At 35.6% G+C, this 23,859-nt stretch overlaps 3 protein-coding genes and 3 pseudogenes across 3 annotated transcripts; 3 read left to right on the top strand and 3 right to left on the bottom strand.

Moving 5' to 3' along the window:
- Positions 1-1,312: 1,312 nt before the first annotated feature.
- Positions 1,313-2,922, bottom strand: LOC120119869 (annotated as a pseudogene).
- A 1,663-nt stretch (positions 2,923-4,585) lies between these two features.
- Positions 4,586-5,811, top strand: LOC120119569 (cysteine-rich PDZ-binding protein-like). Its single transcript, XM_039139378.1, has 4 exons — positions 4,586-4,684; positions 4,794-4,911; positions 5,434-5,525; positions 5,633-5,811. Exons 1-4 carry the CDS (start codon positions 4,669-4,671, stop codon positions 5,695-5,697), a joined length of 291 nt encoding a protein of 96 aa, XP_038995309.1. The 5' UTR covers positions 4,586-4,668; the 3' UTR covers positions 5,698-5,811.
- Positions 5,812-7,817: 2,006 nt separating this feature from the next.
- LOC120120024 lies at positions 7,818-9,296 on the bottom strand. The gene is made up of 5 exons (XM_039139784.1): positions 9,267-9,296; positions 8,969-9,136; positions 8,701-8,827; positions 8,115-8,325; positions 7,818-8,019 (listed from the first exon to the last, which is right to left on the bottom strand). Exons 1-5 carry the CDS (start codon positions 9,294-9,296, stop codon positions 7,938-7,940), a joined length of 618 nt encoding a protein of 205 aa, XP_038995715.1. The 3' UTR covers positions 7,818-7,937.
- Positions 9,297-10,613: 1,317 nt separating this feature from the next.
- On the top strand, positions 10,614-12,279 carry LOC120120023 (annotated as a pseudogene).
- Positions 12,280-12,673: 394 nt separating this feature from the next.
- Positions 12,674-18,107, top strand: LOC120120022 (cysteine-rich receptor-like protein kinase 6). The gene is made up of 12 exons (XM_039139782.1): positions 12,674-12,807; positions 12,963-13,039; positions 13,099-13,220; positions 13,302-13,586; positions 15,287-15,383; positions 15,478-16,233; positions 16,354-16,473; positions 16,564-16,766; positions 16,862-17,072; positions 17,203-17,443; positions 17,520-17,673; positions 17,760-18,107. The coding sequence occupies exons 1-12, from the start codon at positions 12,674-12,676 to the stop codon at positions 18,105-18,107; spliced, it is 2,748 nt and encodes a 915-aa protein (XP_038995713.1).
- Positions 18,108-18,398: 291 nt separating this feature from the next.
- On the bottom strand, positions 18,399-22,549 carry LOC120120021 (annotated as a pseudogene).
- Between the last annotated feature and the right edge of the window lie 1,310 nt (positions 22,550-23,859).

The following is a 23,859-nucleotide window of genomic DNA, read 5'->3' as shown; positions in this document are numbered from 1 at the left end:
GTGATAGAGTATACTATTACTTTCATTTGAAAACAAAGGTTACTAAAATTTTAAAACAGTGACATTGCACATTTTATTATACACGTCTTTTAGAAAAAGAATTATTTTATGTGATAAAAAGTATCATATTAATCAAAATTTTATGTTAGTTTAACTTTTAACACGAGACTTAATTATATATTGTTTTTCATATCTCTTCACATCATAGGTTTTAGATCTACTAGGAGAACTCTTCTTCTTTTTTCTAAAGATCTTTTCTTTTTCCTCTCCTTTAGGTATAATTAATATTAAATTTAAATTTCAAAAAGAAAAAACACAACTTTGAATCTTAATTATGATCTAACATGTCCAAAAATCAAATCTTACACATACCCATTAGGGCTGATAATATTTTATGTGAGACAGTAAACATAGGCAGACATATATGAACTGATTTTCTGTAGTCCCGAAGAATGGGCAATGCTGAGAGACAGTCTGTACATTTGCTTGTTTTAGTGGTTGAGTTGTTTGTTTTTGGCAGATCATTAACAGCGATGGCAGGTAGCAGTTGGCTACAGATCAAAGCAAATTGTGAATGCTACTGCTTCCATTTTTCTTCTGCATTCTGACCCTACATTTATTACCTTCATCCACCTTATCACTTGAAATCGCTGAATTACTACTATTCTCAACTCCATCACTAAATTTTCAAGTAATACTACAAACTAATTTATGTATCAATGTAAGATCATTTGTTTATTTATTATCTTTTGCGTAACTCGTAATATTATAAACATGTTATCGTTATGCATTTGGTCTCCAAGAGCATCTAAAGCAAGTATATACTTTGCCCAGATAACAACAGCTCCTTTCTTCGATGGAGTTAATGCTCTAATTGTTTTCGCAACAAAGTAGAGCTTCTACTCGCATTAAAGAAGGCCAGTATGTTAATGGCAGGCTGCTGTTTAACATGCGCAAAATTCCAGACTGAAACAAGCAGCGGATCCACACTCGTGTTTATTCTTTATTACATTAAAGTTCCAATCAAATGGGTGCAATGACCCAATAGCTATTCATCCTTCTCATTGTTATGGAATTGGCTCCAGCCACATGTTTGGTCATCAATCAATACATGCAAACTATTGTATGTGTATTATTTCATATATTAGGATTGTTATGAGACTCGAAATTTCTTAGAGAAATAACATCTATTTTCAATTATCTAAGAAAATGATATCTATTTATCAGTAAGTTTAATATAAGTGTACAGTTTTTGTAATTTAGAAGAAGAAGATAAAAATAATTAGGGATTATTAAAATCAAACCTGAAATACATCACTAAGCACCCAAGAAACCATAACATAGAAAGTCTTGCTAATTAACGTAGATAGGTGAGTTCTTCAAGCTTCAATTCCTTGCCGAGGCAAGATGACAGCCTTGAGAGGGTTCTTCGTCACAACAGTGAAAGCATAAGTCTCGGCCATGTCCGGCGGAGAATCCGTTACCGGCAGCCACTTAAAAGCTTGAACCATCTTTGCGAGCATCAATTTTATGTGTAAAACGCCTAGATTACAAGCCGGAAAAATCCGTCGCCCTGCCCCAAATGGTAACATCTTTGCGGCTCGAGTCCCGGTCATGTCGACGTCAAACCCATCACCTTCCGTGAATCTTTCGGGTCGGAACTCTCCTGGATCCGACCATATATCCGGATTCTCGGTGATCCACGCAGTGTAGAACTCAACATGGACCCCTGCCAGAATCGTTTAGCCGCCGAGCTCGGTGTCCTTTATAGTTGCATGAGATAAAAGAAAATGACTCGGAGGGTTGTCGCCTGAATGTTTCTTTAATCACAGCTTCAAGATATGTCATTTTTTCCACATCTTCTTCTTTGATATCCCCATTTTTACCTACGCAATCAAGTATTTCTTGGTACAATTTCTCTTGGATTCCTTGATTGGTCACCAAGTGAAGCATGTCCCATTCCACGGTTGTCGCAGATGTATCGGTGCCGTCACTATTCACCTCGGAACATAGAGTAACATGCTCTTCATCACCCAACGAACCTCAGGTCTCTGGTTCGAGTCGAAACAGCGAGTCTATATAGGATGCACCGATGGGACTCAACGTTTCTTGGTTAGGGTTTTCACCATTCTCTACAAAAGCTCTTCTGTTTTTTATCAATGGGCACAAACACTCCAACTGCTTCTTCCTTAGTGCCTTAGCTTCTTTTATTTTCCGGTGAAACAACGGAGTTAGAATCGGCAAGAAATCCGGTAGCTGCGGCGATGTTATCAGATCACTACATCTTTCAATATGCTTTCGATTTTCTTAATATGTTGCTCGGAGATCTTTGCACCGAAACATAAACAGATTAAGATGCTACATATAGTGAGCCTACAATTGCTCATCACCTCGACGGAACCGGTGTGGAAAGCATCGCATTTGATTCTCTTCATGTGATTTTCCACTGCCCACTGCCCATTTCCGGATCCAGCTGCATTGTTTCACCCTCGCAGGTGTTATCATCTCGGTCACAAAGTTCTTCCTCAGGGTTCGCCACAGAGGTCCGTATTCGGCCGAGTTGATGGCGCATTTGCCGACGCTGAACACGAGCCGGATCGGTGAGCCCGGTCGCCGTGAGGCAAAAACGGGACCTCTTTGAACTAGGGCTTCATGGATAAGCCTGGAGTCCGTAACAATCACCATTGTGCGTTGCCCCATCTGCATGGTGAAGATCGGACCATATAGTTTACGTAACTCACGTACTATGAAAATGAAATGTCGTCGTTGGAGGATGATTTGAATCAGGTTCCCGACAAGTGGCCAGCCAGGCGGCCCCGGTGGGAGGTTCTTGGGTGCTCCACCGGTGGCTGACCAGTGGCGCCACCATAGATGGAGGAAGATGAATGTAAAACCTGTGATGAAAAGATCTAGCAATTCCATTTTTTTCTCCCTACTAAAACGAGTTTGTGTTGGAAAAGGAGAGTGAATATAATGAATTTGTTCCACTAACTATCTTCGTGTATTAATTTCTTTAATCAGACGCATTTACTATACAATACATATACGTACGTACCAATCATATTTAATGAACAAGTACAAAAATTATATTGTTTTATCAATAGCGCCAGTCGATCACAAAAGTTTCGGATCATCCATTGATTCATCGCTCGGTGGAGCTAACTTTAGGACCCACCCTAGGCCTTTTAGGGTTCATTTTATTTCTAAATCTCATTTCCTCTTTTAAAGTATAAACATTTCCAATATTATATTAAAATTTTAGGACGGTGATCCTTGTCAGTTATACATCAGAATAAATCTCAAATTTACATATATGAATTTTATAATATGAAAGTATAAAAATATTATATATTTTTTATTATTTTTGATTTTTTAATTAAAGTAATATTTAATTAATCCGTTACATAAATTCGATGTTATATACAAAATCAGTGTTATATGTAATAAATATGGATGAAGTATCCATTAAATGTAAGACAACCTAAAATTGATCCAATATAGTTGGAACCTATTACACACTGGACGGTAGAAGAAGACGCTCCAGTTTGGAGCCGAAACAAAGCCCGGCCCCATTTAACTAACGTATGACTGAATTTTTAAGTTAGCTTGTTCTTGCCCAGCCCGGCTCAGTTCACCTTTGCAAAAATGATTTTAGACCCCCAATAATCTAAATTATTATTATTATCCTCCCAAGTTTAAACATAAATTATTCTACAAATAGATTAATTTGAATTATTATTTATTATAAATATATTTTTTAATTAAATAGAGAGATAATTATATTTTTAAAATAAATGACGAGATTCGAATTCATACATAATAATACAATATAAATATCCTTGATCAGTGAACCAACTAATGGATATATCTCTTTTTCCTTTCTTGTACTAATTTTCTCTTACTTTTTTTTATATATTTTTATCAGTATTAACAATATCAATATCAGATTGCTATTTATTTTATTTAGTTAGTCAATATATTATTTTATTTATCTAGTTGATTATTTCTTTGATTTACTCATACTTTAAACTATCAAACTAGTTTTCTTTTATTGATATGTACTGGATATCAATAAAACTCTAACTACATTTGTACAAGAATTACTGAGCTGCACAGAATTACTCTCAAGAGAAGCAACAAACTCTAACTGCTTAAGTTTCCAGACTCTGCCCTTGTCCCCCCTCCCTATTCAGGAAAGTCCCTCAGAATACGAAAACGTTCAACAATTAAAGCATCTAGCGGGAAGCCATGGAACAAACGTACCGATAGGAACCATAGAACCACTACTAAAGACCACATCTATACAACGAAAGAATTTTAAAATATGGAGAACCTCGATACATATCTTAGCGTGGGAGATTCTGTGTCGTGAAGCGATGATGCTATCCATATAGAGGGGATTTTCAAGGACACTAGCAATGCAACTTGGACCCTTCGAGGTAAAAAGCTCCAACGGGATCTGCTAGAAGTGTTCATTTTGTAGTAAAATAAAAAGTTTCATGTTTATTTTATATATTTTAAAGTTTAGTAGCCAAAAAGTTAATTTTAGCATAGTTTAATGACATCTGTAAACTTTACCCTTAAATGAAACGTCAACGATAATTCTTAGGGTTCCGATTTCGAAATACTGAAAGGGGGAAATTTTGCAGAGAAAAACAATTAACTCCAATGGTGTGCGACAAGTGTAAGTTTTCTAGCTCTGCAATTGTAACTGATTTCCAGATCAATTTGGTGTAATCTCTGAAAATTTTAAAGAAAAAGAAACTGATGTGTGAGATCAATTTAATTTGTAGGCCAGAAGAAGCTATCGAAGGTGATCGTGCCAGATAAGTGGAAGCAAGGCGCCAGCAACACCAACGAAAGCGGTGGCCGGAAAATCAACGAGAATAAACTCCTGTCCAAAAAACACAGGTCTGTTTCTTTTTTCTCCATCTCCTATTTCAGTCTTACAAAATTTTTATTTACTAATTTACAAAACATGACGAAATTTTAAATTTCGTTAAAATTGGGTAGAATTCTTAGCTATACTTGTTGATAAGTTTATTTCTTTAGGGAATTACTTGATTATTGCTGTAAATTATCATTGATTCTTCCAAGCATAAGTTTTCTAGGGTTCTCTTTAATTACTGAAGGTATTGGTCAAGAACATATCCTAGTGTTTAGGATTTTAGCTGCTATTGGATATGAAGTATATGACCTTCTAGAATTCACCGAATGGGTTTGGATCCAGTTCATTACTTTTTCATCCACTAATATCCAATTGATTGATCATCGCCATTCAAATGTGTAAAACCCTTATATTAATGGTGATTAAATATTGTATTGGTCTATTGGATATTAATGGATGAAAAAGTAATGGAGGGCTCCAAATACATGGCAAAAATGCATTTTTTTCAGATTTCATGATTTGGATTTGGAATCCATTGCTTGCAGATGGACCCCTTATGGAAATACCAAGTGTATCATATGTAAGCAGCAAGTGCATCAAGATGCCAAGTACTGTCATACTTGTGCTTATTCAAAAGGTCTGGTAAATCAATAGCTTGATGCTCTACAACTTGGTCATTTGGTTATTATCTGTTTTTTTTTTTTGTGTGCATGTGGCCTCTGATAGTCGTTGTGTGCTGTGCAGGCGTATGTGCGATGTGTGGGAAGCAAGTGCTTGACACCAAGCTTTACAAGCAGAGCAACGTATAAGTCTAAGGGAATATAAGCTGGTCTTCAAGTAGATTGCATAACTACCATAAGATCTTCAAAATGCTAATGTTTACTCTGCATATTTTGTAGTTTTCTCTCTGATCATTTGTGTTCCTGGCCTTGGGTGATTTCACTAGAACATGCAACTAATAATGTCTATAGGTGGACTAGCAAGTATTTAGTAATTGCCTTTAAAGTTGGTCTTCATTGCAATCAAGCTAAACTATTAGCTGGATTCTCTATGATTCTGTTTGACACATGATTGCACAAGTTGGTACATTGTGCTTCCATTAAATTGTTACTTTTGGCCCCTTAAGCCTTTTGGTTGGATTAATGATGTCTTGCTTGAAGCATCTGATTTTATCTGCACTTCCTTAAACCAGGTTCCAATTGGAGCCAAAGCAAACCCTTAGGGGTGTAAATGAACAGGCTTGAAAGAATAAGATTGTGTTCGTGTTCGTTTGTTTATCTTTTAAGGTATTCATGTTCGGTTCATATTCATTTAAAATTTTAATATTGTGTTCATATTTATTTGTTTATTTTTGAAGGTGTTCGTGTTCGGTTCATTTAACGTTTGCAAACATGTTTTGTTTAATATTCGTGAATATGTTCATTTATATTTTCGCTAACATATTCATTTATTGCTTGTGAACATGTTCGCTTATATGGTTTGAGTTCCCTCGTCAACCAACACTCTTTTTAATCTTTGATTTGCAAGCCCTGATGAAATTATTCCACTTGTCCTTAAGCTATATAAACTTTATAGTTTGAACTTCAAAGTTCACCTTGTATTCAATTTAGTCATTACCTTTACAAATATTTAAAATGTAAAAGAAAAGGAAAAGGAGAACTGATTATAAACAAATTGATTTATATTCATGTTCATTAGTTTATTAAATGAACACAAAAAAATTATTTGTACTCGTCTATTTAACTTAATAAATAATACAAACGAACAATTCATGGAATGTTTTATCCATTTACACCCTTACAAAACTTCATCTTGAGTTTTTTTAATAAAAAAAATTCAAAGTTATGATATTTGTCTTTGTTCTGCTTAATTTATGCAGGCAAACCGTCGTTTAATTTGAACCAACTTGTTTGCATTGATTTTTGCTGTTGCAAAATCATGGAGTGAAAAGTCACATCGGTTCAACCGATTGGACCATTAACCTTCAAATTCTGTAGTTATATAAACCAACCTTTTAGTTTAACTTTGCATGAAATTAATGTTTGAACATTAGAAAAGGAAGCTATCAAATTGTCTAATCCAACCTATTGGATCATAGTCGAAGATTCAATCGGTTTGAGTTACGAGTTTCGACTATATCTCTGAATCCAAGTGGTTGGAATCGTCTGTGTTAACAAGACATATCATACACATCACTTTGCTTGAAGACATAACAAAGAACAGGCAAATCTCAGTTTTCTAATGTAGTTGAATGCATTATCGTCTTCTTCACTCGCTCATCGTTGCTCCATCGGCTATAATCGGCACCGATTCTCTTGAAATAACGAATATTTCTCCCTTTTCTCTTCATTCGCTCATCGAATACCTGGTATTCCAATACTATTCAATTTCCTCAGCTGTTCTACCAGGTATTCTTCCAGCAATTAGAGCCCACCTGCCAATGGAAAATCATTTTCCTATTAAGTCTTATTTTTGATAAAGTATTATTTTATCAAAGTCTAAAAATATTTTTACCCTGTTTGATTATATCTGGGACTGTTTTTCCCCCACTAATTTTCGTGGTAAACTCGCATCCAACTTTGATCTCAAGGTTGTTTGTTGACTTTAGTCTTAGTGTCTCCTTTATGAACTTCATTCATGTCAACTATGGAGAGAATAGGCACAGAAGAAACTTTTTGAACCCTCCATTTCATCCACGTGACAAACCATAACGCACAAAAAAGTTTAACAAATCATCATTTTTCCATCTCCTACATGCATACACACACACACATACATATTAAAAGGGAAAGATTCCACATCTTTGTCACAGTGGAGTTATGTACTTGTCCTCATCTCCAAAGTTTGACCTTTTTAATAACTCTCTACTCATGAAGCTATCTTTAATGGAAGGTTCATATCAGCTTTCCCTTTTGTCCTTTTTCTTCAACCTTCCTTTTCATTCTCAATCACTCCCATCGGTTTTCGGTTTCAGCTGCCATGTGTATGTCATGCTGCAATGTTGCTTTTAGTTAGCAGTAAGTTGGTGAGTACAGTCCCCGGCTACGTCCTAATCGAAAGCATCCCCATCTCCATTCGTTTTGTAAATCGACAATGTGAAATATATCAGCAAAATCGTTCCTATGCTCGATCTGTCAAAAGAACCCGAAAAGGTTTTTCCTTTCAATATCATCAAAACCTTCGCAGATGAAATGGGAATATTCCGTGATAGGGTTAGGAAACTTACAGTGTGGTAAAGAGAAAGATAATCCTTTTGGGATCGAAAATCCATGGGGAAGCATATCGTCGGGAATTGTTTCTCCGGAGATTGAATCTGCTCTCGGTTGCAGCGGTGGTATTGCCAGTTGTAATGGTGATCTGATGATGAACTAGCGGATTTTTGGCCATATCAGTTGACACTACAGTGGCCGTCACCGGCTTTTCAGCCGTGCTAGACCCTACCAGAGAAGTTGCAGTTCAATAATTCCAGGCCAAATCTTACAAAATAAACTATGGAAACAGGAAATTTGCCATAAAACATGAGAACATGCATCCAAGGGAAACAGGATAAATTCCGGCACACACTCGAGTCCGAATAACGTAGCTAAATACTACAAACGAACTGTTCTACATAGTTAACGAGTTAAATTCAAGTCCTGCAAGGAATTTAACTATAAATGAAGAAAAAGCGCATGGTCTAAACCACTAAACTGGGTAAAAATAGAGCCAAAATGTTCCCCTTTTTTAATTTTTCTGGGAAAATTTCCCTGGGAAAAGTAAAAAAACCAGCAGCATGTGATAAAATTTAAGCAATTAATGCTAAAAGTCTGTACCTCTCGGGGAGGTGGCAACAAAAGCATCTTTATCATTGAGAGAGGATTTACAATATGAATTTGTACAACTGTAACTTATAATCTTCTTATCCCCTCCACTCTGAGACCCTTTACGAGAAAGACTTCTCTGCAAATTAAGAAGGAAAAAAAACTGAAATTTTCTGGACTTGCATGAAACAGTGTCATTGAGATGTAAACACGTGTCATTCAGAAATAAATGTTTTGAACTTGTTCCCACAAAAAATCATGAAAAAAGGGGAAAACTCACTGTAAATCTTGAATTCTGAGTGATTTCTTTATTGGATCCTCCATGAGAGAAACCTTCCAAGTCGAGAACAAAGCTATCGGATTTATTATCGGCTGTGTATTGAAAGCCATTGATATGATCGGAAACTGATATATTTTGTATGGATATCTCGTTGGAAGATGTTGAGTCCTATCACCAAATCAAGAACCCCAAAATCAAATTAAGACACTTGGTGATGAAAATCAATTAAACAGTAACAAGGAAAAGGAGATCAAAAGACATGAGATATTTGAAGAAAACCCAGAGAGATTCAACTCACCAGCTTTGGATCTTCCGTCAGGTTCAACATTGTTCGGAAAATGAAGCAAAGATAAAAAGAAAGAGAAGAAAACGATGAAAGAAGGGTGGAATTAGGACTGTAGAGAGCGCCAAACAACTGCGTACTCCATGGGGAACTCTTGAAATCTTTAATCAAATCATCTGATTGGGAGAGAAGAATCAGAAAAAGAAAACAGAGACACTCTTTAAGATACAGTCAGAATCTTCAAAGATCGCGAATTAACTATTCTTTAAACTCAAACAAATCTCGTGATTTAATTGATTTCTGCTGCAAATGAGCCGACTTTATATATCAGGAGAGATTGAGAACACCATTAAAAACGGTGTGAAGAAGAATAGAATGTGATCAAAACATGCAAATCAAGAAATAGGATTTGTAACTTTGCAGAGGGTTTTTGTATTCATATGATGAGTTGGTATTACACTCAAAGTGGAATAATTTATAAAGAAAAATGAAAATTGCTAGCATTTTGTTTTATTTATAGTAACAGATGGATTGGCGTGATGATCTAATTGGTGAAGATTTCTTGCATTTTTCGATTTCTACGGTTACTCTCTTTGTCTATTGTTTTTTTTGTTTGTTATGTATGATTTTCTTTGTTTATTGGTTCTCTTTCAGTATTTTTAACCGATTTTATTACCGGCTGCTACGGATGTAAAATTTTATATTAAGAGTTGAATTTAAAATTTTTAAAATTTTAGTCACAAACATAAAATTATAAAATTAAAAAAAAATTAAAACTAATTTTTAACAAAAATACATATCATTGATTACTGTAAACTGTTGTTATTTTGGATTTTTTATGTTATCAAGTACAATTGTTTTTGATATCATTGAATATATGATTATCGATATATGAATGACATTATATTTTAAACAGTTGATAAGACGTTTTATTTGTATAATGACAACCACTTGTATTTGTATTGTTTTTAAGTTATATGTGTAGTTAATTTATTTGATAAGCATAATAATCGACAATATATATGTTGTTTGTATTGCAGTTGTGTATGTGAAATATCAACTTATGTAAGTTCTATATTAAGTGTATTTGTTGAATGTTGTGTTCGAATTCATTTTATTAGGTGATTATGTTCGTTATATGTCAATCTAAGATAAGCGTACACGATGTAGCTGGGTCAATTATGGAGATAAAAATACGAAATAATTTTACATAAAAGTCAACTCCAAATAATGTTTGAATTGACTTGATCAGGAGATATGCAATAGATAAAAAGGGATTATTCTGGTAAAAAAGATTAAATAATAAGAAGCGATTTAAAGCAAAAATAAATAAAATAAAGATTGTAAAGTTGAAAAATATTTATGGTAAAAACAACCTCAAGGTAATATTTGATTCCGACTTCGAAAATTGATCTGATCAACATCAATTGTCGTAGATCAATAATAATTTATGTTCGTGAAGATCGACTCGGATTATTGTTTCAATAACTACTAATTCCGATCTAAATTCCCTCTTAACAAGACAATCTCGCCAAGTGTGTTTCCAGGAAGTCGAATGTGCTTTCAATAAGCCGATCTTTAATTCCATACATTTAATCGCAACAACATCTTGACCTAATTCGATCTTTGATTTCGAAAACTATTTTGATTTTGAAAATAAGCACAGAGATTGAGAGAGATATTCCGAAGTTATTCAAGTGCTTTTCAATTCTCACGTTGGAATTGAGTTATCGCTTAAGCTATCGGTTTATGAGAAAATTAGCTAAGCATGACAAAAGTCATACTTAACATGATTAAAAATAAAACTTAAAATAAAATAAAAATGAAAACTTGAAAAGAAAAGAAATAACTTTATTAAACTATAAATAAAAAGAAGAGTGAAATATGAGTTGTGTTTAGGCTTACCTCAAAAGGTATTTATAGCCTCTAAAATCCTAGAGATAAACATATAAATTAAAATAAAAACAATCCTAAAGATAATTCCAAATGTTTTTTCAAATTCAAACTTTAAAATTAAAAATAAATCTCCTAAGATATTTATGTCCGTCCACCTTCCAAAAGGCACTGACAATATCTTCTAGAAAACTGTTGTTGACTGAACCTTCTAGAAACTGCCACGTCAGACTATGTCATGCACAAAATCGTGCCAATGTCTCTAGGCGTTACCAAATAATAATAAAAATACATAATACACCAGTTTTACTGCTAATTTCGAGATACAACACAAAAACAAGCATAACACAATCAAATCAACAGAAATAAATCCATAAGATCGAAGAATAGACAAGCAAATATTATCGATTTAGAACACTCATTAGTGGCGGTTCTGACAGCTTGCCGATTCGATACACCCTACAAGACTACCAGGCTCAATAAAACCCTCAACCCCAACAACCGCTCAAGCGCCACCACACCGCCCGCTACTATGCGCATCGAGTTCGCGAAAGCTTCGCTAAGAGAGTCATCAAAATACTATGTACCATGTTCTTGTCTCTTGTTTTGCTTGTTGGAATTGTGTTGTTCGTTTTATGGCTTAGTTTACGCCCTCACCGACCGAGGTTCCACATCGTGGATTTCATGGTTCCCGGTTTGGTTCAACCTTCGGGGTTCGAGAATGCTTTGATATCGTTCAATGTCACGGATAGGAACTCTAATCAACACATTGGAATCTATGACAACTCGATTGTCGGGTTGGTTTTCTATAATGATCAACAGATCGGGTCGGCTCCATTGATGGACCCTTTCTTCCAGGAACCGAAGACAACGACGGTTGTGTACGGTGGAGTTCATGGATGCTAGGCAACAAGGGACGGTGGTGTTCCGTTTGGAGATAACGTCGGTGATAAGATTCAAGGTTACTACATGGAACAGTAAGCGTCATAAGATGCATGTCAATTGCAATGTTGCAGTTGGACAAGATGGATCCATCCTGCAGGCTTGGAATAACAAGAAATATCCTGTCTATTTTAGTTGATTATTGAATTCTGTCCCTTTTTTTTCCTTATTGATTCTTCCATTATTGTATAATCATTCTTATTTTTATATTTCTCTGTAATTGTCTATTGAAATATTATTGATGACAGATTAATAGTAGTAGATCAAATTGTTTTAGTTTTTAATTTCTATACTAATATTTTCTTTCTTCGTCATTTGGTAGTAAAAAAATCTCCAAACTAATAATCAGCTTTTTTTTTCTTCAGTTCAAAACCATCGAAAAACTTTTTAATCTTCCTCTGCGGGGTCGATTTTCTTCGTGCAATATTTGCCACATCTGTGTGGACAATGCTACTCGATTGCTCACGCAAAGTTGCCCTTCCGATAAACGAGCGATCATTTGGTATGAACAATGCATGTTGAGATATTCGTACATCAATTTTTGAACATTGATATATAATATTGATTTCCTACAAAATGTTAACATAATGGTGTTACTAGGAAGTTCTCATAGCTCAAAGCTTGCAAATTTGATGAAGTTGGGTATTCATCTATCAGATGAGGATCACGCTGACGAGATGCATCAGTTTAATTTAACTACCGTACACGCTGCTACGAAAAGGTTGTCCGAGGAAAAAAAAGCTTCTCGTCTACGAGTTCATGGCTAACACCAGCTTGGACGCCTTCCTTTTGGGTTTGCTCTTGTCCCTCATACATCTGAGTTGGTGTTCTTTTTTTCCTATGTTCATGTTCGATTGTGCGTCTGACTTGGTGCAGGTCGCAATGGGACTTGAAGGCCATCAATGTTTTGTTAGATGATGATATGAACCCTAAGATTGAATTGTCGGGACATAGTAAGTACTCCATTCCGGTTCCTTAACCGAATCCAAATGGAAAGTTGTTTCCTATGCAGGCTTGTTTTCAAACAAGGCTGATGTTTACAGCTTTGGTATTCTAATGCTAGAAATAATAAGTGGTAAAAGAAACAGGGGATTCTATCATTACCTGGACTGTGGCCAAATCCTTGTCACATATGTATGCTTTCTCTCCATATTTTCCTTTTCCCGGCACCTGAACTTAAGGATTTGTCCCTAATTAGGACTATGTGGTACACAGGCATGGATGGTATGGAACGAAGGCAGAGGACGCAAGTTGATCGATCCGAACATGGCCGACGATTGTCCGGTTTCGGAGGTTGTGAGATGGGTACACATTGCCTTGTTGTGTGTTGAGGATGACCCTGCAGGGAGGCCTACAATGTCATCGGTTATTCTCATTCTGGGGAGCAAATCAATCAGTTTCCCTCCGCGATCAACACCTCCATGTTCTGCTGCGAGATTTGTTTTGATGTCGTCAATCTTCGAGTATCGGGACCGGGACACGGTTTCTTGCATCTCATCGGTCTGTAACCTCTACATCATCGTCCATATGAATTCTTTCATATTACCTTCTAAATTTTATTTTTTATTTTGTATGATCAATTTGTAATTCTTATCTTATCTTCAATAATCAAATTTGCGTTACTTTATTCTTCTGACAAATAAACATTTTAGTATATTTGAGGTTGGTGCCGCCGCCTTTGACTATATCTCTCGTCATGCACCACTTTCTCAGGCATTGATTTGTTCGACACGTGTTTATTTAATTCTCATTTACTATTTATTATTTTATATATCTGATTGTGTTTCTTTTATTTTAATAGTTGTGTACAATCATTCTATATATATCGTATTTAAATTGTAATAGAGTTCATTGTCATTACTATAATTTTATATTAATATTGATGACGCTATCATTAATATGTTAGAAAGAAATCAAGCATACAAATAAAATATAATGAAAATGTAACCAATATTAAATTAATAATTATCACAAACACAATCCCACAATATATATTTTCAAATAATACAAATCAATCAATGGAATCATAAAAGAGTATAAATAAGGACACCAAATAAAATCATAAAAATAACATGATTTTAGAGTTTAGACAAAAACTCAACTATAATTAAATATGTAATTATTAGATTATAACTACGAGTATAAATTAACTACTTTAAATAAATAATATTATGTTCATGTTCGTTTAAATTTTTAATATTATGTTTATGTTCATTTATTTATTTTTTAAGGTGTTTTGCGTTCGTTTAAATTTTTAATGTAGTGTTTATGTTTGTTTATTTATTTTTGAATGTGTTTGTATTTGTTTCAATTATTACTATCGTGTTCATCTTTGTTTATTTATTTTAAGGTTTTCATGTTCGTTTATGTATTGTTCGCGAATATGTTTGTTTAACGTTAACAAATATGTTTATTTATATGTTCACGAACATGCTCATTTAACGTTATAGAATATTATTTACATATTCAAAATTCACTAGTTCTTTAGCTCTTTAGGTTTCACATTTTGAACTCCAAAGTTCACCTTGTGTTCATTTTAGTCCCTATTATCACCAATATTTAAAGTGAAAAAGAAAATCAGGTAAACGAGTTTGTTTATAAACATAAACGAATTAAACACACTTTTGTTCATTTGTTTATTAAACGACCACACAAATTTACTTACACTCATTTATTTAGCTTGATACATAAACATAAATGAATGGTATACGACTAGTTCGTGAATTTAAACCTTCTATTTTTTTACACCCGTTATTATAATATCCAACCATATAATAAATATTTCATTAAAAAAATGAAATTGACTTTAAAATCTAAATTCATTACAGCTCTCGTTTAAAAAAATTAAACCGTGGGAAATCTAAATTTTCCAACCATTATTCAAGAATCAGCTTAGTCGAGTTAGGATGAAGCATCTATTGAAGAGATGATCAAAATTGACCAAGATTGTCAAAATGATTTTTCTCTCGTTCTTTCCTCTCGAAATTTTTGATCTCTCTCACGCTTCTCTTTTCAATTAGATTTTACATCTAATTTATATTATACATACTTTTTCTTAATGATTTTATTTTGAAGTTACAAGCACAAGATACACTTATATATACAAATAATACATGTGAAAATATACAATGTAATAATAAAGCATAGGGAGTGCATTCGGATTTAAACGAATGATAATTGATATCTGCGAAGGAATTCAGTTTTCTATTCGAGTTGGACCAAGAAAGTCAAATAGTTGCGTGCAGTTGTCCACTTTCTCACGGGCCGCCGGTCAAAGCGAAGCGCCAACCGTGGAAGGTACAAAAAAGTGTTACGTTTACTAAAATCCATTAGACAGAGCGTATAAACACAGCTTCTGTATTGATATTGATCAAACCACTAATTTCAAAAGCAATGGCTCGTCTCCTTTGCCACAAACCCGGAGCCTTGCCTTTATGCTTCATCACCATCCTTGTGCTTATAAACTTCACCAGTTCCCAGTTGTTCGATTACTATTGCTTAGGACCGGATAACGAGACGGCAACCGCCGATTACAGATCGAATGTAGCGACTCTTATGGATTCTATGGCCGCTAGAGCTTCCGAAAACACCTTCTATAACGGTAGCTTTAATGGAGTCTACAGTCTCTTCCTTTGCCGAGGCGATGTTACCCGCGATGTTTGTCGGACTTGTATGAACAATATTACTCAACTGATCCAACGAAACTGTCCCAATGACAGAAGAGCAATCATGTGGTTCGAACTATGCATGGTAAGATATTCGGACATCAATTTCTTCGGACAAGCTACGCTCGAACCATTCAATTTAAGGTGGAATCCTGAGAACACCACTTCACCTCCCGAAGGAGATATCGGTACCCGAGGCTTTGTTTACTCTCTAGTCGAACAAGCTATATTCGCTGCGAATATGTCAACCGAAGGCGGATTGGATGCGCGAGATGGATCGGGGCGTCGATATGGCAGAGCACAGTGCAGCAGAGATCTTACTGTTACTTCTTGTTCTACTTGTTTGAGATATTTGTTAAACCGAACCGAGGCTTGTTGCATGGACAGAACAGGGTGGCAAGTTCTGACTCCGACTTGTTATTTGAGGTTTGACATGAATCCGATATCCGATCAGCCACCGGCTCCCCCATCGGAGAACCAAGGTAAGTCAAATAGGCTTATTTCGTAGACTATGTTACTCGGGCTAAAATATCAGGATCGGGAACTAGTATGTATCAGACACGGTATACTCATGCGTCGTATTTTGGTCGATTTAACAACAGGAAAGGGGGGCAATAGCACAAGAAGGATCATAATAATCATCGTATCATCATTAGCAGGAGTTTTTGTCGTTGCAGTTCTAGTTGGTTTCCTGTATCAGAGAAGACGACGTCGTTTTAAAGGTAATTTCCCTTTACATTTTCAGGCTATATGACATATATATATATATATTGATTTCTTATCAAATTTGAACATTGTGACTCAATACTCAGATGAAGAAACTAGAGAAAAGGTTTTACTAGGAAGGTCTCGTTCCTCAAAGACTCCAGATTTGATGGAGTTGGGTATTAATCTGTCGGATGAGGATCACGACGACGAGATGCTTCAGTTTGATTTAGCTACCATACATGCTGCAACGAACGACTTCTCCGAGGAAAACAAGCTGGGAGAAGGCGGTTTCGGCCCTGTTTACAAGGTTGAAAGTAGGAACATTCATCTATTGTTTATGGTAGGATTACTAGGGGAACTTGCAGTTAACATCATGTTTCGGAATTTTCGATTTTTTTTTAGGGGAAAATGGTCAATGGGAAGGTCATAGCAGTTAAAAGGCTTTCCATGAGATCAAGGCAGGGTCTCGGAGAGTTCAAGAATGAAGTGAAATTAATCGTTAAGCTTCAACATAAAAATCTCGTGAGGCTATTGGGATATTGCTTGGAGAAAGACGAAATGCTTCTTGTCTACGAATTCATGGCTAACACCAGCTTGGACACCTTCCTTTTCGGTTCATTCCTCTCCCTCACACATCATGTTTTCTTATGTTCATGCTCGAATATGTGTCGAACCTGGTTCGATACAAGTTTTCCAATAGCTAAGAATGTTGCTTTGCTCTTATGCTATGTTTCCGAAGGCAGATCCAGAGAAAAGCAAGGCAGTGCTAGACTGGGAGAAACGCGCCAACATCATTATCGGAACGGCAAGGGGGCTCCAATATCTACATGAGGATTCTCGACTTAAAATAATCCATAGGGACTTGAAGGCCAGCAATGTTTTGTTAGATGATGACATGAACCCTAAAATATCAGACTTTGGCACTGCAAGAATAGTTGGAGGCAACCGACTCGAAGCCAACACGGTTCATGTCGTCGGCACGTAGTAAGTACTTCATTTTGGTTCCTTAACCGAATCCAAATCGAAATGAGAAAGGAGTCTAAATTTATGTCATATGCAGCGGATACATGGCACCGGAATATGCACTAGAAGGCTTGTTTTCAAACAAGACTGATGTTTACAGCTTCGGTATCCTAATGCTAGAAATAATAAGTGGTAAAAGAAACAGGGGATTCTACCATTACCTGGACGGTGGCCAAATCCTTGTCACATATGTATGCATTCATTCTCTCTTTATTTCATTTTTCCAGGCACCTGAACTTAAGGCTTGTGCCCCTAATTAGGACTTTGTGTTTCATAGGCTTGGATGGTTTGGAACGAAGGCAGAGGAGATGAGTTGATCGACCCGAACATCGCCGACGATTGTCCGGTTTCAGAGATTGTGAGATGGATACATATTGCATTGTTGTGTGTTCAGGATGACCCTGCAGTGAGGCCTACAATGTCGTCGGTTATTCTCATGCTCGGAAGTAAATCAATCAATCTCCCTCAGCCATCCACGCTTCCCTATTCGGCAGCAAGATTCGTTACAATGTCGGATCAATCTTTGAGTATCGGGACCGGGACAGGGTTTCTTACATCCGATCAGTCTATAACCTCCGGATCTTCCTTGCTAGAGCGGAGCAAAAACAGAGAAATCCAATTCTAACCGTAAAATTTGCGGGGTTGGATTTTTTTAATCATTTTTTATATTATACTTATCTGGATTGTTTGCGCTAACATTTGTTACATACGTAATGGTATGAACAAGTAAATGGAATGGGTATGCAATGTCAGGCTTGGCGGTCAAAAGGGGGTACCTCCATAGCAATTTAAAAATCAATCAACCCTCAAGTCAGACTTGTGCTTTTGACAAATCTGTTGAAAAAGATGTAAAATATGTTTCACTTATTATTTATTTCTCAACATACAAGAGTGCCACCGAGAACTATGGATTTTGCTACTGGGTGGACGAAGCTTGGCACAATAGGCGTCTGTTGTTGCAATTAGCATCCATGATGGCGTGCTCACACCTGCATTTGCGGCTCAAGTCGCAATACCCAATACCAACACTGCACATATATCCGCACACTCTTTGTCGTTCGTACACCCCACTGTTGTTTCTTGTTCTACCGAGTTCGATGCACCTGCAAATTAAATCAAATAACATTTGTAAACAACTTGTTAAGATACCAAAGGGGAGAAAGATTGTATATATCCATGCTGACAAGAAGCTACGATCAAGATGACAAGAAGGGAAGCGACGCCAAGAGAAGACATCTTCATCTCTTTGTAGATAGTTTTGCAGCTGATTGGAGAAGAAAATGAAATCGATTTCTTAGTATTGTTGTGTCGTAGATGATGATAAGCAAAGTGAATCTTTTAGTGGGATTTATAGAAGAGTTCTTTGTATCTTTGCTAATTATGGAAGCAAAAATCCTAGACAATTATTAGGTGGAGATGGATATATTTTGCTATTTGAATTGCATTTGGAAACTAGAATCCAAGCACATTTAATTCTTGGATTGTGGATAATGTTTTTAATCTGTTGGATTTTTTAGTTAAAAATAGTGTAACATTTTTTTTCCTATTAGTTTTATTAGTCGAGTGAAATTTAAAAGTTGAATAATAAAATTGATCCAGTTTTGATGTCAAATTTCTATACTATAATCCTATTCTATAGAAAAGACAAAACTTTCATAATTACAAATATAATTTTATTTGAATTTGCATGTACACGTAACTCTGTTACAATTTTAATATCAATAATATGCATATATTTTATAAAAAAAAATGATAGAGTTTTCTAATTAATTTATCTTCTACTATCATTGTCGCTGTAACATCATTAGATGACACAATTTCTTGACCGTCCAAGACGTATTGACCATCAATGGAACTTCTCATGGAACTAAAAGTGGCTTCCCTTGCCATCGGAAGTGTAGGAGCTTCACTCTCAAGCATCAACACCACGGCGGCCTTCGTCGGCCTATGCGTCACGGAGTCTTGCACGCACAACATGCCTATATGTATGCATTTCAACACTTCGTTTGGAGAGCACGAATCCCGGATCGAGGGATCAACGATTTCCATCGCTTTATCTTCGTTCCAATGTTGCCATGCCTGAAAAAAAAAACCCCGATTGAAACAAATTCCATAAAATTATATTGTTTCACAGTTGGCCTTCTCAATTACATATGCTATAAGGCTTGCATGCTCAGATTAGCGGAAGCTTGTATTTCTACGTCCACTAACAATTTCCAACAACAATACGCCAAAGCTATAAACATCTGATTTCACTGAAAACAGGCCTTCCATGGCATATTCAGGAAACATATATCCACTGCAATTCAAGACAAACATTAGATTTGACAGTGATATTATCTGAAAATTGAGCATGCTAGTACTTACTATGTTGCTGGCCATGCCGAAGTCTGAAATCTTCGGATTCATTTCGGCATCCAACAAGATGTTGCTGGCCTTTAAGTCTCTATGAATTATTCAAAGTCTCGAGTCTCGATGAAGGTAAAGAAGCCCTCTGCCTTCGATAATGCTGAGTCAGATTCTCCAGTCGAGCGGTGCTTCTTTGGCTACCATGAAAGAGTTTTATCAGGTATGAGTTTCGAATATGTACCAAATACGAGAAATATCGGGGGAACATACCGAAAAGAAAGTCGTTCAGACTTTTATTGGGCATATATTCATATATCAGCATCTTTTCTTCCCCTTGAATAGAGCATCCCAATAGTCTAACAAGGTTTCTGTGTTGCAATTTGGCTATCAGGATAATCTCATTCTTGAACTCCTCTAAGCCCTGACCTGACTGTCCTGAAAGCCTCTTTACAGCTATTTCTTGACCACCAGGAAGATCTCCCTGTTTCCAAAATTAACAGCAATTGTTATCACTTTAAACTCGACAACATTATCATATCAACTGTTATCCCTATACATCAGGATGACCATCAAATCCTGATATGTAGTTCAACATGGAAATTACATCCTACGACCAGGACCGTTATGAATACTTCCATTACAATTTAGTGGAACTCGCCTTGTATACGACACCGAAACCTCCCTGCCCGAGTTTGTTCTCTGCACAAAAGTTGTTTGTTGCAGCTGCCACAATGCTGAAATTAAAAATTGGTACCTCTGGTCCATTAACTTGATTCCCATCTGTAAGGATGTCTGATGTTCCTGAAAGATCTTCTTATAATTCTTTGCTCGATTTGGACTCATCGAAAACCTCTGGATCCTTGTCCTTGCAACACGCCATTGATGAAACTGCAGACAAACCCGGAAAAAAAAGCTCACAAATTAATACCAAATGGCACACTAGACAGCTTAAAGCTGCCTCCTCTGCAAATCATGCCTATGATAGACTCGGATGTGAGTAGCAAATACAGGTATATGTTCGAAGAGTCCGGTGTTAACATAGAGTTTCATACCTTTCAGATCCTTCTTGTATCTCCTTAGCAGCCATAGAGACACCACCAAGAAGAATGCCCCCAACAGAGAAACTATAAATATCACAGCTTTGGGTATCTTCCTCCTGTCATCTGTGTTTGAACTGAAGATTAAAGGTGTTAATATGGAAATAATTGTACAAATATGTCATGTCCATTATTTGTTTAAAATCTAACATGAAATATCAAATTCCTGTATAAGATTCGAGTTTGGTTCTTTTTAGCCTCTAAATGATGGGATTTCACTAATATATCAAAGAATCATGTCAACAACATGATGTAGATTCTGCAAATTTTAAGCAATTCAGCAAGAAAAGACGACTTTTGGGTATCGAAAAGCATGTAATTCGGAATGATGGAGGCGGTAGAAGAACTGTAAACGTCCACTTTGTTCGATTTGCTGAACATCAGCCAAATCTCCAGTCCATATCATGCATCTAATGCCAGAAAAAAAATGCATATGCAGTACATGAACAATTCCCCAAGCAACTTCGTTCAATAGCATCTAAGCTCCTTGCCGATAACCACAAGTTTGCTAAATCAGGAAACTTCATGCACACTAATTGCTTAAACCCATCCAGTTTACCATATCCATTTCCCCCTGCAGTCCCATTGGTCCTTTGACACTGCAGTTCGACCCTCCATTCACACCCGCCCGACCAGTTCCCTCTTGTCCACTGATCTGGAAACTTTGGCCTAAACCCTTGCAAACAATTGCAAGTACTTTGAGAAACAAAGTTGTCACAAGTTGCATAATTCCCACAATAGTTGTAAAGATCACATCTGTTAGCAGGGTCAGGTTGTGATAGCAAAATAGTCCATTTCTTCTCACCATCATCCCACCTCAACTGTTGTTCGAATCCATCCCAACTGATTCGGAACCGCAATAGATCCAAAGGGTTCAACGGATCATACGTGAAGTACTGAGTCCTATTTTCATCAGCCTGAGAAAGCTTGAATCCATATAAGACACTAGCAACATTACTCATATTGACAACACCTGTGAAAATCACTGAATTCCACTGTCCACTTCTCCATCTTCTTCTCGTTGGATCCCATATCACAACCTGAGGACCTCCGTTAGGATCGATCCCTGCGCTGTAGTTCCCCGGAGAAGGATCATTAGCCGATTTCCACGATCTGAAAAATCGAAACTCCCCTATTGCAGGATTCACCGGCACTCTCATACCAGGCAAAAATGTATGCAGCAGTGTTGTTCGATGACAAACCCGAAACATTAGAGGACCAAACTGAAATGCTGTTCCCGTCGAGAATAATCAGATTATCATCAAATCCAATCCTCAAAACTCCATTTCTATCAGATATTGGTTTATCTCTATTTGCAAGCCATACAACTGCTTTTACATCAACCTCGTACCATATTCCGATATATCTAGAACTGGAATTTTCAGGGCTGAAAAATCCCAGTTCGAAAATCCCATATTCAGACAACAACGTCTCGCCATCTTTCACGGTGTCACCTGGTCGGATTATATCAACCCCATGGCAAAACAGAGGTGAAGAAGATAGAAGAAAGATTAATGAAGAAAGAAAAACAGAAACTGGGTTCTTGTTTTTGTTGTTGGTTTTCATATCATTAGAGGAAGTGCAGAGATTGTACTTGTTGGAATGTGTATGAATTCAGCAAAGAAGATTCAAAGGGTGGCCATGGAATTTAATTGGTGAATGTGAATCAACCTCGAGAAACTCAAAGGTTATCAACTTCAAAATGCTATTCCCTTCTCCACACTATCTTCAAAATGTCAAAAAGTGGCACCTTTTTGACTCAGAATTTTATTCTCCATTGGGTTTTAAGTTCCGCTTAATTCCACCATCACCCCCTAAACTCTATTTTTGTGTTTATCAAATATCAAAACTATACTATATATGTTAGGTAACTAATATAATATAATATGTAAACATTTTTTTTATCCGCACCGTTACCTTTTACCATTTAAAATGACATTATAAAACCATAAAATTATCACATAACTGATAGCACTATCAAAAAGTATTATATGATACTATCAGAAAATGTTATGTGCCAAAATAAAATAGTTTTTTTAAGAAAAGTGAAAAATAGAATTTTTTAAATATTATTGATAACATATTTTTAAATAATTTGTATGATTACAACGTAGTATTTGTCCAGAATCTTTTCTAATAATTGGCAAATGATAATGTATACACTATACAGACACAATGGGTGGAATCCGAGAGTTTTAGAGAAGAACAAAACTATATTTCATCACTGAATTTACTTGATGAATTCAATTATTGATAATAATCTAGATATCTGATTTGATCAAAGTGTAATTTAGATTCCTAACTAAAGAAATAAAGATCAAGAGTTGATTGTTGAATGAAGCCTTTTAGTTTTGACCAGAATGGGACGAATCAGAAAGATTATTCTATAGAGGTTTAAACATGATTCTAGTCCCTTTATTGAACTTAATTTATGAGTTATTGATTTTGCTTTAATTTGAATAACTCGGTCCCTCAACTTTTATAATATTATCAATTCGTATAAATTAATAACATCGTTTTTGTCAAAATGTATAAGAAACTTTTTTTTTACAATTATAACGTCATTAAAATAAATTTATATGTTAATCAAATATATATAAATGTTTTATATATTAAAAAACTCCACAATATTATTCAAATAATAGCAACTAACAATTTAGGGTAAAATATAAAAAATGTCAGTAGACTATGCTGAAATAATTTTTCTCCTCACTAGAGTTTTAGAAGTTACAAAATAGTCATTAAAGTTTCCAAATGATTATAAAAGATCATTAAATTTTATCAAATTATTACAGAATGATTATTAAACTTATTAAACTATTATAAAATTATAAAATGATACTCAAACTTATCAAAATATAATTATTGTATAATATATAATGATTATTTTGTAACCCGTTCAATAAATTTAATGATTATTTTATAATTTTT

This window comes from Hibiscus syriacus, unplaced genomic scaffold, assembly GCF_006381635.1.
Source record: "Hibiscus syriacus cultivar Baekdansim isolate YM2019G1 unplaced genomic scaffold, ASM638163v2 tig00110332_pilon, whole genome shotgun sequence".
Taxonomy (NCBI): domain Eukaryota; kingdom Viridiplantae; phylum Streptophyta; class Magnoliopsida; order Malvales; family Malvaceae; genus Hibiscus; species Hibiscus syriacus.
The sequence above is the reverse complement of the archived record's forward strand: the minus strand, read 5'-3'. Positions and strand labels throughout refer to the sequence as shown.

What these genes read in the sequence shown, in the direction of transcription:
- LOC120119569 (XM_039139378.1), top strand. An exon ending in CTCCTGTCCAAAAAACACAG is followed by an intron (nt 4,912 to 5,433) that starts GTCTGTTTCTTT and finishes CATTGCTTGCAG; the next exon opens with ATGGACCCCTTATGGAAATA. An exon ending in TACTTGTGCTTATTCAAAAG is followed by an intron (nt 5,526 to 5,632) that starts GTCTGGTAAATC and finishes TGTGCTGTGCAG; the next exon opens with GCGTATGTGCGATGTGTGGG.
- LOC120120024 (XM_039139784.1), bottom strand. Translation starts at nt 9,296, where the DNA reads ATGTTGAACCTGACGGAAGATCCAAAGCTG. An exon ending in TGACGGAAGATCCAAAGCTG is followed by an intron (nt 9,137 to 9,266) that starts GTGAGTTGAATC and finishes ATTTGGTGATAG; the next exon opens with GACTCAACATCTTCCAACGA. An exon ending in CTCAGAATTCAAGATTTACA is followed by an intron (nt 8,828 to 8,968) that starts GTGAGTTTTCCC and finishes CTTAATTTGCAG; the next exon opens with AGAAGTCTTTCTCGTAAAGG.
- LOC120120022 (XM_039139782.1), top strand. Translation starts at nt 12,674, where the DNA reads ATGGTGTTACTAGGAAGTTCTCATAGCTCAAAGCTTGCAAATTTGATG. An exon ending in CGAAGCGCCAACCGTGGAAG is followed by an intron (nt 15,384 to 15,477) that starts GTACAAAAAAGT and finishes TAATTTCAAAAG; the next exon opens with CAATGGCTCGTCTCCTTTGC. An exon ending in TCCCCCATCGGAGAACCAAG is followed by an intron (nt 16,234 to 16,353) that starts GTAAGTCAAATA and finishes ATTTAACAACAG; the next exon opens with GAAAGGGGGGCAATAGCACA.